Source organism: Homalodisca vitripennis, unplaced genomic scaffold (assembly GCF_021130785.1).
Source record: "Homalodisca vitripennis isolate AUS2020 unplaced genomic scaffold, UT_GWSS_2.1 ScUCBcl_5920;HRSCAF=12891, whole genome shotgun sequence".
In the NCBI taxonomy this organism is placed as follows: domain Eukaryota; kingdom Metazoa; phylum Arthropoda; class Insecta; order Hemiptera; family Cicadellidae; genus Homalodisca; species Homalodisca vitripennis.
In genome coordinates, this window is record NW_025782049.1 from 23,071 (window position 1) to 42,443 (window position 19,373).

General features: G+C 31.8%; 1 protein-coding gene across 2 annotated transcripts in view; it reads left to right on the forward strand.

The window, feature by feature from the left end:
* LOC124373578 (tetraspanin-33-like) overlaps positions 1 to 18,518 on the forward strand; it is a 28,807-nt gene extending 10,289 nt beyond the window's left edge. Inside the window, exons 2-7 of one of the 2 annotated variants that reach the window (XM_046831940.1) lie at positions 2,982 to 3,191; positions 3,733 to 3,906; positions 4,102 to 4,233; positions 5,319 to 5,366; positions 7,215 to 7,331; positions 15,496 to 18,518. In XM_046831940.1, coding sequence (XP_046687896.1) covers positions 2,982 to 3,191; positions 3,733 to 3,906; positions 4,102 to 4,233; positions 5,319 to 5,366; positions 7,215 to 7,331; positions 15,496 to 15,567 — 753 coding nt within the window. In that variant the 3' untranslated portion in view covers positions 15,568 to 18,518. Of the gene's footprint in view, positions 1 to 2,981; positions 3,192 to 3,732; positions 3,907 to 4,101; positions 4,234 to 5,318; positions 5,367 to 7,214; positions 7,332 to 15,327; positions 15,373 to 15,495 lie in introns of those variants that run through there. The other variant, XM_046831942.1, reaches the window with a different exon arrangement.
* Positions 18,519 to 19,373: the final 855 nt, after the last annotated feature.

The following is a 19,373-nucleotide window of genomic DNA, read 5'->3' on the forward strand; positions in this document are numbered from 1 at the left end:
GCAGTACACGTATCCATATTGGTGTTTGATGAATTATTTGGGCAAGAGGAATATTAGATAATGATGAATTGTTGTCACTATCACTATTGATTTGTTCACAAACCAACTCACCTTCCACCGGTTTATAATCATCCAGACTACCTGACAACAAATCTGACAAAGAAATATCATCATGCACTTCATTTGCCTATATGTTATTTTCGTCATCAGAACTAATATTTTCATCATCAAATAGTTCACATATTTCGTTTGAACAACGAGGATCGCCCATTTCACAACCTAACAATTAATTATAAACAACTAGCCTATATAATAACATAGCAACAGTAGCCAAGAACGTCAAGGCTGTGCAGCGTGTCACCATCTGCATAGTCCAAAAGCTGTAAACTGTACGTCATTTGGATCGATATCAGCTGATGAGCAACATTACAAATATAAACTGTATAAAATGAATTTGTATTTAAGAGTTAAGGATTCGACTGGTGCCAGTTATATATTTATAGCTTAAACAGTTTTTGCGTAGTAATAGCAGAAAGTTAACTGACGCCTGTGCCGTCTTTATCAGTTCACAAGCGATACCGATGAATATCTGTGCCGTCGGTCATCAGTCGGAGGGTTAAAGCTATTAAAGACAACATCCATCCTCAAGCATAAAAATCACACGAAAGCAACTAATTATGACCAATTTCTTATTTTTACATATGTTAAAGTTTTTATATTATGTAATTGACAAATTGGAAAACAAGTAGACTTTAGCTAAACGTTTGCTACATGGGAACTGCTGTTCAAAAACTGATCAATTTAGGTATACATAATACAGCAGCCGATTGCTTCAGCTTATTGGTAACCAACAGGCAACAAGTTGTGGAGAGCAAAAGCATCCAAAACATTAAGATTTCTTATATAAGAACTGATCCTCTGTGTTTTATGGAGTATTCCACAAGCATCTGTTCCACAGACCCTGCACTTTTTACACTTTTCACCATTGATCTTCCGTACCTAAATATCTTTAGAGATATGGCACACCACTTATGTATGTGGATAATACTGTTCTGCTCGTAGTTGAAAAGTCTCATGTGAATTTGGAAATCAGTTTTTATGCTGCAATTAACATGGCTGTACAATACTGCCACAATAATAGCCTTGTGGTAAATCAAGCTAAAACTCAACAGATCATTATGGGTAACAAAAATTATCAAGCGGGTTCATCTGCCAAATGTTCTGGTTGCCACAGAGGCAAAGTACTTGGGGATAAACGATTGATGAAGATCTGAAACAGTCACCTCACATTGACAAACTATGTATGCTGTTGAGCTCTAGCCTTTAGGTGATAAAAACAATTAGTGACATAGTAATAGCAAAGACAACTTACTTTTCTTTGTTAAAATTTGTAAAAAGGAATTGATTTTGCCACTCCTGCACATCATCAAACTTTCCTTACAAAATGGTTATTTTCCAGAAAAGTTAAAGATTGACAAGTTCATTTCCCTTCATATAAAAGGTAATAAAGACAATGTTTCTAACTATAGACCAAGATCTTTTATTTCCTCCATATCTAATATAACTGAAAAAGTAGTTCAGACTAGAGTATTTCATCACATCGACAACAATGAACAGTTCACAACCAGACAGCACGGTTTTAGAGGAGGATTTTCAACCACCACAGCAATAATGGAAACAGCTGAATGTGTCGTGGACCATTTAGAAAACGGAATAAATGTGACAGGGGTATTTCTAGATCTAAGTAAGGCTTTCAATTGCCTCAGTCATGACCTGATCTTACTGAAACTCTCTTCACTAGCAGTGCGTCATACTGTTTTGAATTGGTTCATATCATATCTAAAGGGATGAAGACAGTTGGTCGAGCTTAAGCACTGTATAGATGATGTGAGGTCTGACTTACCCAGTAAAGATCACTTCTGGCTGGTTTATACCTACCAGTTGAACCTACCACTGGACACAGCAAAAACCGATGTGTTACTTAAATCTGGGCAACCTTATGGGTGTCCAGGAGCGGCACATCACTAACCGTAAATGTCAGGATTCTCGGGTTCAAGGGCAATTCGATAGGTCTAGTCTACTGCGAGAGACGACTGTTGGAGTTGATGGGGTTTGTTCCCTAACCTCAGAGGTTCTCGCTAGCCTCATTAAGGGTGTGTCACCCCTTGCCAACTTCTACTGGAGAGGCTGGTTTATAACTGGCCTCCCCTTCTTCTGGGGAGACATGACTTTGAGATTTAGTGTCCTAATTCTTCCTCATGGATCTCGATAGGAGGCGGTCCCTACTCCCTAACCTTACCCATTGAATACCTGTCACTCCGGAAGCAAGCAGCGCTAAGGTTCTTATGGGACTTAGTGCAATTTACAAGCTTCTTTTCCTAAGAGAACAAACAAAATTGACTAGAGGGATACCTCAGGGATCAGTTCTGGGTCGTCTCATTCATTTTATTTACAATCAGCAACATAAATTGGAGCAAAGTTTTACAGTCTGCTGGCTAATGAAATCAAGATCCTGAAATAAAGACTTCAAGGATGGCTGCTAGAAAGACCATATTACAGTTGTAATGAATTTTTAAACAATACTAATGTTGATGAATTGCAAATTTCAAGATATTTTGCATTGTATTATATTGTTTTATTGCTTTGTTAAAAAGTTTATTGCGCTGCATTATATGCAACACCATCACAAATCCCCCCTCTCTCCCTCCCTATAAACATTATATAATAAAATTTGTTAATTATCGTGGTAGCTTAATATATTGTTGTATTATTATTGTATATAGTCTACATTTTATGTACTGAGTTTTTTCTGTTATTCCTTTTAATAGAGGACCTTAATTTGAATTACTATATTATGAAATCATTTTTGCAAAAACAATTTGCTTACTAGTTTTAAACAATTTAAAACCAGTAAAGCATGATTTGTAATGCACTAATACTAGATCAAATTATTAACAATTTGGACTTTGTTTTTTTTTCAGTTGTTTGGAGGACTCCTAATTGGCATAGGCACTTATGCTTTCCTGGATAAGTGGCCAGATTTTACCAATGGTCTTGTCAAGGTAGAGACAATATATGATGTCGTTCTCAATATTTCACTGGTTCTTATCATGGCTGGCGGAGTCGTATTTATTGTGAGCTTCTCTGGATTTGTTGGTGCTCTGCGAGAAAATACATGTCTCCTAAAGTTTGTAAGTACATAACAAGCAATCCAGTGTGTACATTGTATTATTTAGACATCATGATTGAAATAAACCCTTTGAGGACTAAGTGGAAATATATTGCTGGATGTTTGCCACTATTCACTTATACAAAAAAAAATCTATAACACATCGTCTTGAGATCTGCAATCCAATTTCATCCTTTGATGCATTACTAATATAAGACATAACTACAATCAAAGTGAAAATAAACCGATATAATAGATTGTGTGAACAAACACATGAATTGCCCTTTGATCTTTTTACTCCAAAGTGATACATATTATACATAATTATAATTTTATGATATGGTTTCCAACAAATTGTTAAGAGTAATAAGTATCTATATGTGTCACAACACTTTAGCTAGTAAAACAGATTTTAATCTAGAATATAGTTATATGTTGGGCTAGAGGATGAGATCAGATTGCAATCTTTAAACGTATTGTACTAATGTTTTGTACCACTGAATGATGACTGATTTGTATCACAGAAATTAACATGTTATAACAACGATTTTGATGTTCGATAGTACTCACTGTGTTTGCTGATCCTGTTTCTTCTGGAGATGGCCATAGCAATTATGGGCTTTGTGTTCCCACACACTCTTCAGTCAATACTGGAGGAATCATTCACAGACAAAATCATCCATACATACAGAGATGATGTGGACCTGCAGAATTTGATTGATTTCGCTCAGCAAGAGGTAAGCTTTATAGAGTTATTCATTTAATGGTTCTGTATTTAATTGAATTATTGATTATGGGATTCAAATTTTTTAAATGGGGCCTTGAAGAAAGATCTGTACACTCGTAACTGTGATTTAAATTTCTTTTAATTAATAAACAAATATTTCTTTAATGTTTTCCATAAATACTTAAAATAAGATGTAATATTTCAGTTCCGCTGCTGTGGACTGAGCTCGGAAGGATACATGGATTGGTCTAAGAATGAATACTTTAACTGCAGTTCCCCCAGCGTTGAGAAATGTGGAGTTCCATTCTCATGCTGCATCAATGCTACTGACATTTCTGTGAGTTACCAGCCCAATGTAGAATGTCACCTCATTAATCACATTAAAATAGTACATATTGTTGCTAAATTGTATTTTTTTTAATGTGTTAATCTGACTTCTTTCTTCAATCAATTTCAATACAAATATACAATTAAAAATATTTTAACCTCTCATTAACTCTAATGGATAGATAGGTGATGGGCATATCTGTACATTTAGGTAATAGTGCAGTTCGATAAGTAATTCAGCTAAGAGGAGACTGTGGTATTTGAAAAATTTGACAGTGTTTGCTTGCGTTAGCTAAGTATAGCCTAGGTGTAGTAAGAATGTGTATTGCTACAACTTAAATAAATGTTTAAAATATTTGCATTTAAATAAATGTTTAAAATATTTACATTTAAATAAATGTTTAAAATATTTACATTTAAATAAATGTTTTAGAAAAACTGGTGAAGATACTATAAAATAAAATGTAACTGCTTAAGTGTAAATTAAAGTAACTGTTAACCCAAGGTTATTCTAAACGTTGAGTGAGTTTATATAGATTACTGGCTGTTAACCCATTGTGGGCGAAAGGCACTGTGTGTATGTTCTACGCTCAGCAGACTGGAGTCTGAGAGGCACACACGCTTTGTTCTTGACATTTCCACTAAATGGGTTTGAATGTTCTCAGCAAGGTTTGGTTTTTTGTTTCAAAGTAATACAATAAAAATCTAATATAATGAACTCATATGTTCTGTTCATTTAAGAACTTCAAATAAATATTGTGTTTTTCTATTTACTAGTTATCCATTTATCTATGAAATGTATTAAAAGTGTATAAAAATGTGTTTTGAATTAACAATTAGTGCAATAAAAAACTGCCACAAATAAACTGTATGTGCCACGGACTGTCTGCTACTGCTGTAACATCTGTTACTGGAAGTAATTCTGTCCACTATTGTTCAACAACCTATTGTCCACTGGGTTGTTAGGTACTGGTGAACCTAAAAACCTATTGTCAGGCGCTGAAGTTTTTCGTCGCCAGCAATAAGTTAAATTTAAAACCTAGTTTGTATTACGTATTGGTAATCATAGATATTAACAATAATTTGTTTTTGCAGAGTGGACTGGTGAATATCATGTGTGGCTATGGAGTACAAGAGTCTTCCGTAAGTGAATATATGACATTTAAAAAGTTTATTTGCAAGATGTAAAAATTATTTTTATTGGCTGATAACTAAAAAATTTGAAAATATTTTCAAATTTTGACATAAAACAGTATTTCGAAACGTTTTTACTCTGGGCAATTTCCAATTGAACTTACTAGTTTAGAAGTGATTCCTCATGGGCTGTTACCGATATGATGAAAAATAAAATATTTGAATGAAAAAATAGAATATCTATCATTTACAGTTATTAACGAGTAAATTTTTAATACTTTATCTGCAATGGTTACAAAATATTCATCCCCATACTACCTGACTTGGTTGTTTACTATGGTGGCATTATTTTGTAGCATTCACTTTTTATACTCTTGTAAATTCATTAATTACACTCAAATTTTATTACTGAAGACTACACACTTGGTACTAATAATCTGCTTAACAATAATCTCATTTGCTTTTTTATTATGTTTAAATTACTCATACAATGGTTCTTAAACATATTGAAACGTGTTATTTTTAAAACTTAAACTTAAACTTGCTGCTTTAGTTGCTCCTAAACGAGTAAGTTAAAACAATTGCTATGAATAAAAGTGTTTTAAAATGTTATTTTCTATACATATTTGCAAAACAATATTGGGTGTTCCATAAAAAATTCCAAAGTTGGCCGCCATAGGCTGAGTTTGAAATTCTAAACTATTTTTAAAAAGTAGTTGGAAGTCCCCATATGTTTTGTAAATTTAGTTATTTATCAGAATGAGAAATTGCTTTATTCATCATCTTATACAATGTATAATAAATAGTATCTGAATAAGAATACTATACAATCCAACTAAGACTTAAACAATGTAACACATACTTATAAACTAAAATAAATATCACTATAATGTAATACAATAAGGAAACCATACAGAAACTTACAAATAACTGTTACTCACATATATTACCTAGTAAACAATTCCTCAAATTCTGTTTTCGAGTAAGGTGAGAATATAATCCGTACATTGTTTAAATCACTTGTAATTTTTTTAATTGGCTCTATAGATTTCAATTATATTTGTAGCATTATATACAACTTCAGACTGGTGTACCTCACTATCTTCTCAAAAAAATATGAGTTGTGTTGCCCAGTTTGTACCTCTTTTTGGCATTTTTTATTATAACATTAACCTCAATTTTCCACTGAGATACAGGCTGGTGTTCCTTAATATATATTATAGTTTAAAATATATAAAGAACGTATAATGTCATAATCCTGAGGTCTTTAAATTTATTCTTTATAGAATCTCTATAACCTAAACCAAGAATTATTTTAATTGATTTTTTGAAGTAATAACATTTTATTTAAATTAAAATTAGAAGTAGCTCCATATAAGGAGATGCCATATAATATATTTGAATGTATGAGGGCAAAATAAATTTATGAAATACCAATGGTGGCATAGATAAAATGAAGACCCTGTACATTTTAATTTAGTATTTGTTAAATATTTTAATATAATTTTAAGTATAAAATTTATAGTTAAGTTGACAGTTGTTTGTAATTTATAATTGTTGACAAATGTTTAATAACAATTATATAAAAAACATTATAGTAAATAACTGTGTTAGCATCCTCACTTGGGAAATGAGAGATCCAGGTCAAATCATGTACTTTTTATTCACCATTCTTTTTGGAACTTTTTCATATGTATAATACAGTAATAAATTTGTTATAGAACAGAAAAACAGAAACAGATTATAATATGGTAATAGTTTAGATTAGTTTCAACTGCTGTAAACAAGTATTTGTACTGTAACCATAACTATATTTTTTGGTAGTATTTGAACATATATTTCCTCCTGGTATAACAGGTAGCGGAAGCCAGCAAGAAGGTATGGACGAGTGGTTGTATCGAGGTGGTGCGATCCTGGGCGGAGAGAAACCTCTACACCATAGCAGGCATCGCACTGGGCGTGGCCCTCTCTCAGGTCAGTCTGATACTCAATGAATGGAATGATTGAATTAATTATATCAAAAACATTAGTGTCAAAACTTTCACTTTCATTTAGAAACAAAACTTTATCTGACAAACATGTACGCAGCTATCTATTAATACAAGTACCAATATAAAAAGTGTGGATACACAACTAAATACGGAAAACAGAGCAAGAAATCATAATGACATTTGTTATGAGGTGTCCGTAAGTGCGAGAATGAAACAGTTCAAAATTATATACCACACGACCCCCTCCCAATTTGAAAAATCCTACTGAAGTCCAAGATGGCAGATTTGTAGATGGCCACCGCTGTCACCATAGTTCCTAATAGTTGTGCTCCTATATACAGGCACCCCATACCAGATGGTCTATGTAGGTGGTTGTTTGCCTCAGAGCACTAGTGACAATATTTTGACTAATTGAGCTGAAAGATTGATACTTGTATTTTCAGTGTGAACTAGAAAGTTGTGGTGTTCATACGTGGTTCTTTGAGGAAATAATTCTATTCTTTACGTTGGAGCTGTAGAGAAAGTACCTACTGACAGACAGACAACACGGATTCCTAAAGGATAAATCAACGGTTACTGTAATGATAGAACTAGCTGAATGATTTTTTTATTGACAATTTTGAAAAGGGATAACTTGTGACTTAACATGTTGCTTGACTTCAGCAAGGCGTTTGATTCTCTGTGACGCAACAGTATCCTCAATAAACTAAAATATCTTGGGACAGGAGATATTGCTAAGTGGTTTAAGAGGTATTTGACTGGGAGGAGTCAACTATAGTACGAGATATACCATTGCAAGCCTGGGTTGTGTCAAATAATAAACTTTTGTTCAGTGTTGAAATACATTGCTTAAATGTATAAGTGTACAAGATTAGTTTCTTGCAATAACATTAATATTAAAATTATTACAGTAATCTGGCTTCCTGTAGTTCGGCATGCTGGTAATCCGCCACACCACTTTTAAAAAGTAATGTTTTCGTGAACAGCACAACAGATCATTAATTAAATACGCAACAATGTTTTTTTCCGTTTGTGGTGGACAGGGGGACACTGTAAATAGACTACTTAAAAAAATAGTTCTTATAGATCCACATTTAACGAGGACTATCTGAAGGTTATATTTGAATAATAAAAACATGTATTGTCTACATTATTTCTCAAATATACATCCAATAATCCGGCAAGTCCTAACCGTGCCATATCAGCGGAAGTTTACTGTAATTGTAATCTTTTTACATTATTAATAAATTAATTAAGCTAGATGTCCAAGCTTTACAATGATACATCTGGTACCATAGTAGAATATCTCATATAGAAAATAGTACAGTAGAAACTATTAGATGCAATCCCTACCATTAGAAAGAGGAGTACATCAAGGATCTGTTCTAAGATCTTGTGCTATTTATATTATTCTTAAATGACATACCAGAATATCTTGTCCAGTACTTTTAAATTTAAAATATGCAGTATAGTAAGGACATGACCTATCAATATTGCCATTAAAGTTACTTAGTTGTCAGTAGCAAACCAACTGGGTTTTGGGAGAGGGAAAAAATGAAGTTTCTGGTCTACCTGATGTGGAAATGACACATGTAGCAAAATGTGTAGGAATAATAGTTGATGATGACATCATGGACTAGACATGTGGACTTGCTATGCAAAAAACTAAACACCTGCCTCATTATACTAAAACGCACAAATCATATTTCTGACATTAATACAGCAATACTGACATATCGCTAATTCTTTGAGTCCATCCGAGGTACGGAATTGCTACGTGAGGAAGCACTCAGCAGGTAACCTCTAAATAGTTTTGATTATACAAAAAAAGCCATACAATGTTTGGAAACCTTGGCCCTTGAGATAGTTGCAGTGAAACCTTAAAAAACAGAGAATACCTCTGAGCATTTGGTACAGTAGTTCCCGGGTTCAATTTCTACAAGGATCAGTCGATATTCCTTATGCTGTAAGTTTTAACAAGACAAAAGGTTTAAAAACATCAGAAATTGTAAACATTTGCTTAACCCTTGAGTACTGGTGTGGGTTGTTTTCAGACCCCTACTTTGGTAAATCTAGAAACAACAACCAGAGGGGGTTAGCTTGCAATGCTGTGCTTCTCAGTAGTTCCAACTTGACTCATGTGTGATCTGTTTTCATCAGTCATTCAGCTGCAGTGAAAAGAGGGTTCAAAATGCCATGGGGTAATCAGAAATATTTTATTGTCATTAAGCTGAAGTACAGCGATAGACAAAGTTAGCTTATTCATTTATGTATATACAGATGAATTAATAAATAAAACACATACTATATCACGAATAAATAAAACAAATACAAACAAACAATTACGGTTTATAATGTAACAAATCAATGGGACACACAACAAAAGTTAATTTTAAAAGCATAAACATATCGCTGCCTAAGAAATCTGAGACTGAGTAATAAACATTATTCTTCAACCAGTTCTCTAATACTCTCTTAAAATTGTTTAAAGGTACAATCCATGCATTTTGTGGTAATTTGTTAAACAGTTTAATTTTCATAAAAATATGGCTACCTCTATTTTTTTCTAATCTTACTTAAGGAAGATCTAAAAAATACTTCCTCCTCGTATCATACCCATGTACTTGTTCCCTAATTGTAAAGCTGCGGAAGACTTCTTTTACACTTACTAAACAACAGTAAATATAAAGATTTGGCAGTGTCATAATTTTATACTCTCTAAATAGAGGAACACAAGTTTCTCTGTCTGATAAACTTTTTATTGTCCTTACCGCTTTTTTTGCCATATGAATGCTCTTTGTGCACTAGTACTGTTTCCCCATTAAGTTACAACATATCTTAATTGCGATTGAGAAATGGCATTATAAACTAATAACAATGTTTCAGTAGATACATAATTTCTTAACTTTCTTAGAAGATAAACTATTCTAGATAGTTTTTTACAAAGGTAATCAATATGATAGGCCCAATCCAACTTACTGTCCAAACAAATACCTAATAACGTAGCAGTTGAAATACTCTCTTCTAATAATAGATTGTTTTAAAGAAAAAACTATTTTCTCCGTCTTATTACTATTTACAACAAGTGAGTTTTGCTTCAAACCATTCTAATGCCATTTTTAATGTTTGATTTTCTTTGTCCATTAATTCATCTAAATATTTTGTGCTGTTAATCAGAGTAGTATCGTCAGCATATAACACTGACTTACATGTCACATTGAATGAGAAATCATTGACTGCCATTACAAATAAAAAAGGACCTAAGATCGAGCCTTGAGGCACACCTCTGGTAATATTCTTAAAGCTAGATTTATCATTACATTGTACAACCATCTGTTTTCTGTCATTCAGATATGACCTTAACAAATTAAGCTCATTATTTCTAATTCCATAACTGTGGAACTTATCCACTAAAATTTTGTGATCTATACAATCAAAGGCTTTAGTTAAGTCAATTAACATAGCAGATGTTGTCATACGCTCTTCAAAACTCATTAGAATATTATCAATTACAGTCTCTACTGCTTTGATTGTACTTCCCCCTGGAATAAACCCAAATTGTTCTTGACAGTATACATTATTTTGGACAAAGTAAAAATGAAGTTGCTGTTTAATGTTTAATTCAAATATTTTACCAAGTATAGGGCGGTAACTTGAGGGATTTGATTTGTCCCCTTTCTTGAATATTGGACACACTCTAGTTAGCTTTAGTGCCTTGGGAAAAATCCCTTGCTCCAACATCTCATTAAATAATCATGTAAGAGGTGTTACTATTCCTTCAATAACATTTTTTATGGTTTTATTGGAGAATACATATATATCTACACTACTTGAATTACTTAATCTATAGGCACAGTTTAAAACTTCTGCTTTAATCTCATGCCAATTAAAAGTTAGGTTTGTATCAATATTTTTATGTATAATATACTTATTAACTAGGTTTAAAGCTTTATTATCAGGAACACTTTTACTCTTATTAAGATTTAAACTACTTACAATATTAACAAAATAATCATTAAAGGTACTAGAATCTATAATACACTCTGAACTCTGGGTTGTTGAATTAGACTCTTTTTTAATTATCTCCCAAGCAGCTTTACACTTATTGCTAGAGTTTGCTATGTAACATTCATTCTCCAACCGTTTGGCTTGATCTATTCATATTTTATACAATCTTTTTCCTCTTGTGTAATCTTTTTTGTAGTCTGGTTCCTGGGCTGTACCTTTGCTAATTTTACATCTCTATCGTAGAGGGCTAATTTGTACTCATTGATTTGTTTCAGCTCAGGTGTGAGCCATTTTAATTTTACCTTCTTTTGCTTATCCTTCACCTTAACATCTTTAACTTTACAATTTTTCTCAAAAGAAATCGTCAACAACTCCATCAAATAATCAAAGGCGTGTTCTACATCATTAAAACAGTTTAAAATACTCCAGTTTGTTTAAAGTAAGTCATATTTAAAATTACAAATTGCTCTATCACTCATATCTCTAATAAATTGTTTTTCAAATTTAGCCTTATTTTTACATACATACACGTTGAAAAATTAAGCAAATACACCAGAATGATCAGATAAATGTGGTTCTATAACATTACAACTAGTTTTATTTCTACTGATTGAAGTTACAATGTTGTCTAGGCAAGCCTCGCCCCTAGTTGACTCATTGTTTAACAAATGCATGTTATGTGATCTTAAAATATTTAAAAACCACTCCACTTCTGGTTTATTTTGTCATACATTAATATTGAAGTCTGAAGAAATTATATACTGTAAATTATTGTATTTGTCATGTAAAAGTAATAAAAATAAATCAAGAATATTTAAAAACTGTGGTACATTAGAGTTTGGCGTACGATATAGAGTGACAGTTATTAACTTAAGTTTAGGCAAGAGAATACCTGCTACCTCAAAAAGGCCCGTTACACAAAAAGGTCTTAAACCGATTGTTTTAAATTCAATCTCTGGCTTAATATAAATAGAACATCCACCACCTCTTTTAGATAGATTATTCCTAGTAAAGTAATTAGCCCAAATAAAATTATTTGGAACATACAAAGAACTTCCTTGTCAAACAGCCAATGTTCATTCACCATGAAAATGTCACAATAAAAATCATTCAAAAATAAGTTTATTAAGTTTAATTTATTTCTAATTGACTGGGTGTTTAAATGTAAAATACTAAGAGGTGATGTTTGTAAGTTTGCTACGTTGTCTGGGCCGTTGATGCTTCCTGGTAGTTTCTCGTAGAGGCCTCCAAGTTTTCTGTCATTTCCACGCCGAGCAAAGAGAGCTGCTGCAGTTCAACGTTGCCCTGTTCAGGGTGCTTCATGCCTTCATGCTTCTTCAGTGAAGAACCCTGAAGTTCTGTACCGCCCTGTTCAGTGTACTTCTCAGATAGTCCCTCTTCATTAAGGCTCAGCTCCATATTGCCCAGAGCTTGGCTTTGTGCATTACTGCCCATCTTGTTTATTGCTTTTGATATTTTTTCTGCTAGCCAAACTTTCCCCCTGTAGTTGTAGTGCATAACCTGCCGGGTGTTAAAATGCCTTTCTGCCTCACTTGCTTTTACCAGCGTGACGTTTGGATGCTGTCGACAAAGTTCTTCCAAAGAAATATTTGTTTTCCTAACCTCTTTATTTACACATGACCATGATTTCAGATCGTACCTATTTGGTAGGTCCACAAGTACAATATTTGTATGTTGATATTTGTTTAACGTACGAGTTAACCCCTCAAGGGCTTCGCTAGCCTCATTTCTGGCTACATTGTTTGTACCACATATTAGGATTAAGACATCATTCTTTTTCAAATTTATTGTCTCTAGGTTTGTATCATTTAATATATCCTTGGTTCGACCTCTAGGCCTAACAAAACCACACGCATTATTCGACTTGCGCATTTGGTTAATATGATATGCCAGGTCACGCCCATGGCTGTCGCCATAGATGTAGTATTCGGATTGTGAAACTTCTTAGTATCGTTAAAACCCTACGTAATTAATTATCATTGTAAAGAGATTTTTGTAATTTATTTGCTATTTTCTTTAGATTGATTCAGAAAAGAAGAAATTAAGCCAGAATCGGTCAATATCTCAAAAGATATGGAATCAAGTTGATAACTTTCTTTTGGGGGGAATCAGTCATGATAAAGAGGACCATATCAGTGCTTCTAACCACGAGACTATTTTTACTTCAGATAACGATGAGGAAGGAAATTAGATTTGCTGTGGTAAAACGATAAGGAGTTTGGCAACCTGCCATTGCTTATATTCTGAAATACATCCGGCAGTCTGCAAAAAAAATTGTACAAGTTCCGTTAAAAGAAGGAAACATTATCAGAGCAAATGTGGAAAGAAGTAAAGTTAAACGCGGAGTGTGTCCAAGGAACAGAAGCATAAAAACAATTGCTTCCTGTGTAAAATGTAGTAAACGAACGAGGATAAAGCACATGAAAAAATTTTTGAAGAGGACTTGAAACCCTTAGCTGAAACAGAATAAGGACTAAATGTTTATATTTTCTGCACTAATATATTTTCTGGGTTCTTTTTATATTTTGCTTTTAATTATAATTTGTAAAAAAACGAAGGCATATTTTAAGTTTCCTAAAGTTAGGTAATTAAGTATGTAAAATAAGAAATGTACCATTATAAATCAAAAGACAACATATTTAAAATACATGATCAGTATTACTTTAAATTTGTATTAGGTTAAAAAGCTTTCATTGTATCATCTTCATTTTCTAAACTAATTTATTAAAAACTGTTACTTCTTTACACAAATTTTTAAAATCTGGTAGAAATAATTCAAACAGTGATGCAATAATTAAATACAACATATATTATGATAATCACATCAATATTTAAACCAACATTAATATTTTGGTATGTTTATAAAAAATTTACTAAATTGGGGGTCTGATAGACCCCAGCATCAGTAATAGTGTCACAAAAACTTACTTAAGGGTTAAAAGGTAAAGTATTGGATGTACAAAATAGAATATATGAGCTTTAATTTAAATCCCTTGTTTTGTCTGAAATTGGTACTCATATCTTTTTTGTCAGTGTTAGATGGAATTACCAGTTGTTAAAGTAGATGTAGGAAGTGATTAACATTAGCTGCAGTTTAATTTATTATACTTTGGTGTTCAGGTGTTTCTTGTTCATTCTATAAATCATCTATTGGGCATACATATAATTCAGCAAAACACTAATATTGCAAATTCTTTTATAAACAGCAACTCAAAGAAACTTGTAAAAGATGTTTCTTGACACATTACACCATAATCAATCTATTTTAATTTTCTTTTACAGGTTCAAAATTAATAGTAGTTGGTTTGATACTTTTATGGATTTTCACTTTTGCGTAGATACATTGTAGTTTTCTGTAAGTTTTGGTTAGTTAAAAATGTTAGAGGCAGTTTGATTAACAGTAACAGCCTATTGCAAGTGGTTTTCAATTCAACTTAAATACTTGCAGTCATACAAAGGCATTAATAAACATAATTTTTGAATAAATATTTCCTTAAATAATGAAATTATTGTTAAAATGACAGTGACAGTACTGCTATATTAAATGTTTCCAAATTTATATTGTGTCAGTTAAAATGTAGAACATTCTCAATTTCCTTTTATCAACAAAAGGCTATAGTTAACTTTGGCTCAGCGGCAATGTTCATGTCACACACAGTAGTAGGTAGTGGGCTACTGTCACTCAGTATTTGGCAATTTAAAAGGTTGGCTTTATTTAGATTCTCTCTTTCAACATCCACATAACAGACTTTTAGGGTTTGTCCTGTGATTTGTAACCATGTTTATCTTTAAATACACAGATATAAGTTAAGTAAATTAATGAATAAAATATATGTATATTTGAATAGTCAGTCAGTTTTGTCTTTCTTTATTAATCTACTTTTGGAGAATTATAGCATGTCTGGGCTAATATAATTAAATATTTGGCAATGATGGGTATTATGTTGCAGCTCTTTGTGATCTATTTGGGGCAACACTAGAGGGTCAAATAGAGCTGCAGAAATTTCTATGGGACTTCTGATATGTCATACCTTACTGCCTGGGCTTGGCCATGGCAAAAATGTTGTCTCTTGTACTATATTATAGAATATTTAACAATGATGGATATTGTGTTACAGCTCTTTGTGATCTATTTGGGCAAGACACTAGAGGGTCAAATAGAGCTGCAGAAGTCTCGATGGAACTCCTGAAATATCGTAGCCTACCGCCTGGGCTAGGCCATGCCAAGGGGGTAGGCTCCCTGCTCTACCTGACACCACTACTGCTACCACCAGCAACTACTGTTACGTCTTCCCTCCAATATTATAGTGAATTTCTATGCCAAAAGTTTTTTCAAGGAAATTAAAATTAATGGTTTCATTGGTTGTCATTGTAGTGGATATTAATGTTTAAAAATTTGTTGCATTATATTGCTTTCTGAATTATCAATCAGTTACACTATGATGAAAAGTGTTCAATTATGCATACAAATCTCAGGACAGTTTTTTCAACAGTAGACGAGATATAGTTGGTGGATCAGTGAAGTGGTGTTGTCACGAACATTAACACCAGACTTGTGACTGAAACATTGTAAATAGTACGAGTCTGTGCGGACTGTGCCAGTTGCGTATTGTGATACAGAATCTCAGCATCCTACTACTCAACTTCAGTCAGTTACTGTATAGAACCACAATCTTTATTACTTGTTTATTTTACAATAGTGTGTCTGTGGGGCAACGGAAGAGAAGGGATGTTCAAATGTTTTTTTTTTTTTAATTTTGGCCTTTCTAACCTTATTTAACATATAAAAGGTAACCAAAACAACCGTGTTTTGTTTCCAAAAAAGAATATGTTGCTTAATTAGAGGCAAACTAGAAAAAAATTATAATTTAAAACAAAAGTTGCATGATGAGACTGCTTATCTTGATGGATGGGTGGGCATGTATGATGTTATAGGTCTTCAATCCAGTCATACCTCCATTACACATCAAGAAAAATGCATGCCTCTTCCTCCAAGATAAACAGCCTACAATCGTCTCATCACTGCTGACATTTCTAAACTGGTTAGGGTTGACTGGTTGGTCTCCTTATTTCTTATTGTCCTAAATCTTTCATGGTGTTTTCTGGTTTTAGTTGATCTTTGGCTTTTCGATATGAAAAATGTTCCAAATTCTTTACTAGTTAAAATTTATTCCTCTACCTTCATCATATATGTTAACATGAGTAAACAAAGGTATGATGTTAACACAGTAAAGATTTAAAATTAAAAAAAAACTGATTCTTGCTATGTCAGAAAACTGTGTCTTGAGTTTGAAGCTCCAAATTGTTTTTGTCAGCAGTGAATATTTTAATTAGTGTTATTTCAAAATTATCATTATTGTTGCTTACTTCCATAACATCGGAATGAGAAAAATAAGAAATTGGATAATTTAGAAGTTGTAACATTTTAATTTTGCTTTATTATAGTTACCTATCTATGTTTGGCTTGCACTTCTCTTCTGTTTCAATTCTAAGAGATATATTTCTAGGAAGTAGATTTTTTACATGATGTGTAAACAAATGTATATATATTTACTAACAGTGTTCTCTAGAGCGGATTGCATAGTAAATGCTCGCAGGTGATTCAGCACAAAACTGTCAATAGGCTAACAATTATTTTATGCATTAATTATTATTATTATTGTTGTTGTTTAATCACTTTCTACTTGCATTTATTTACCTTTAGTGTTTCATTAACTTTGCAATGTTTATGTAATATAATTACAAAGTGCCAAGAAACCCCACTGTAACCTAATATTAGTTTTTACTCATAGATTAACATTCTGTGAAGACATGAAAAAAACTGTGTTCTTGGTTCTTTGTAAATATAATTAATTAATTAAACTCAATTTACCTATTCAGTAATACATTTTTACTATCTAATAGGCACTCTCTTAGCTGTAACAATTAATATTTCATTAATATATTTAAGTACCTACTTTATTATAATGTCAAGTAAGCTTTATCTTATATTTATTTGAATTAATCTTTATGCTGAATAAAGCTTTTTTATTATTATGCTTGCTGTTAGGACACTTGTTTGCAGTTAACTAAAGGTGTGAGTCGAATTCATAGCCTTTTATAAATTGCATTAAAGATTTGATAAATTATTTTAATAGTAATTTTCATTTAAATACAAATAATACATCTAACAATATTTGGGTTGTAAAGGGGAAAATAACATTTTAAAATTTACTCTTAAAAACATTAAACTGCCAATATGATCTAAGTGACACTTGGTCAGAAAAAGTCAAGATGTTTCTTGCAGTACCATAGTTTAAACATGTTTCACTTCATTTCCCAGTTATACCCTATTTATAACAAAAAGAGATGATTAATTTAATCTGAAATCAAAGAGTACTTTTTTTATCATTCTTTACAAAATTGGTTGTAAATCATTCATTTGTACTAAACACTAAAATACGTAACACTAAACATTTATAGTTTGTACTTTCCTTTATGCTAAGTGTTTGCCATAACATTATGACAAAATATAGTGATTTTTTGAGATGCATTTATATTTTTAAGGTTACCATTATTCATGTAAAACTGTCACAATATGAATAAAATCCATGACACTTCAAAATACTCTGAAAGTGCTCTGGCATCTTTGTAAGTTATAATTAACTTAAATAACAACAGTAGTGTTGAATTCAAATGATGTGTAAATAAAAATATGCTAATATTTATATTATTGAAAGAAGTGTTACTTCTGTAAAATATTATTTAGTTACATTAAATGTACAAAAACCTACTTTGCGACTTTTTGAAATATTTTGAATGTGGTCATTAAAAGATATTTTGAGCCTATGAAACTATTTTTATGTATTCCTGAAACTTAACATTATTAATGAATCTTACATAATTCTCATTATTTTAAGTTGTTTTGTTTTGAAGAGTTAGTAAATTGTTTAGTAAGTACAACATCAATTTTAAATATATAGTTTAAACATGGTGTATTCATGTATGTGCTAAATCTGTGTACATAATGTAATATTGTAATGTAAAATGATGTCCAGTTAATTGTAAGATTGTTTTTATCAGACAAAATGACCAATATGTGGTATATTTACAATAAAAATGATTACTTGCATAGAATAAATAACGTCTATATTTTAATACAGTTTTGGTGTTTTGTTGTATTTCACCCATATAATTGATGGAAGCCATGTACCCTTTAACACCCTCAATTTATTTTGTTAGTTACAACTAAATTTTCACTTGAAATATAAAGTGTCAGGTAATTCCCATAAATCAAGTAAATTTTAAATTAAAATCTTTAATCTTTTCTTTAAGTTATAGGTGTTAAATAGGCTTCCTAACAATTACAGTATATTAAGCATTTTAATTTTATTTTATATTGCATTTAAAATGTATTAAACATTCAAATTTAGCTTTTGGTTTCCAAATGATCAAGGAAACATACAAGTAAAAAGGTTGTATTTTGTTATTAGTTTGTTTTCTCACAAGTATGCAAAATGTTAAGCTCTTACCTTTTGGCTTACTGTAAGGACTCAAAAACACAAAAGTATATTTTCTCAACAAGATAAACAATACAGCACCTATAGTAACAGTTGTTTTATGTAATTTAAAAGCATTTGGATGGTCGGAAGTGCAAAAAAGTAAAATAAAATGAGCAGTCTGATATAATTGGGAATTTGGCTTTAAAAGAGTTTCACTTGTTGGGGCCTTTTTTTAGGTCAACAGGAACTTCTTTTTCCACAAACATTGAGTATTTATTGATAATTCACTCTGTTTATATTACAGTTGCATTGACCATTATAAAATTTCGTTCAATTTCTGATGCCACACTTTCTTTTACCATTTTTAAACATCTTCAAACACCAAATTTAAACACTAAAATAGCCCTTAAATTCTTCTAAGACTGCTTAGAAAATTATTAACAATTATAAAAATAGAACATATTGTAAAATGTATCTATTTTGGTATGATTTTATTGAATTAGACTGAGGCAGTA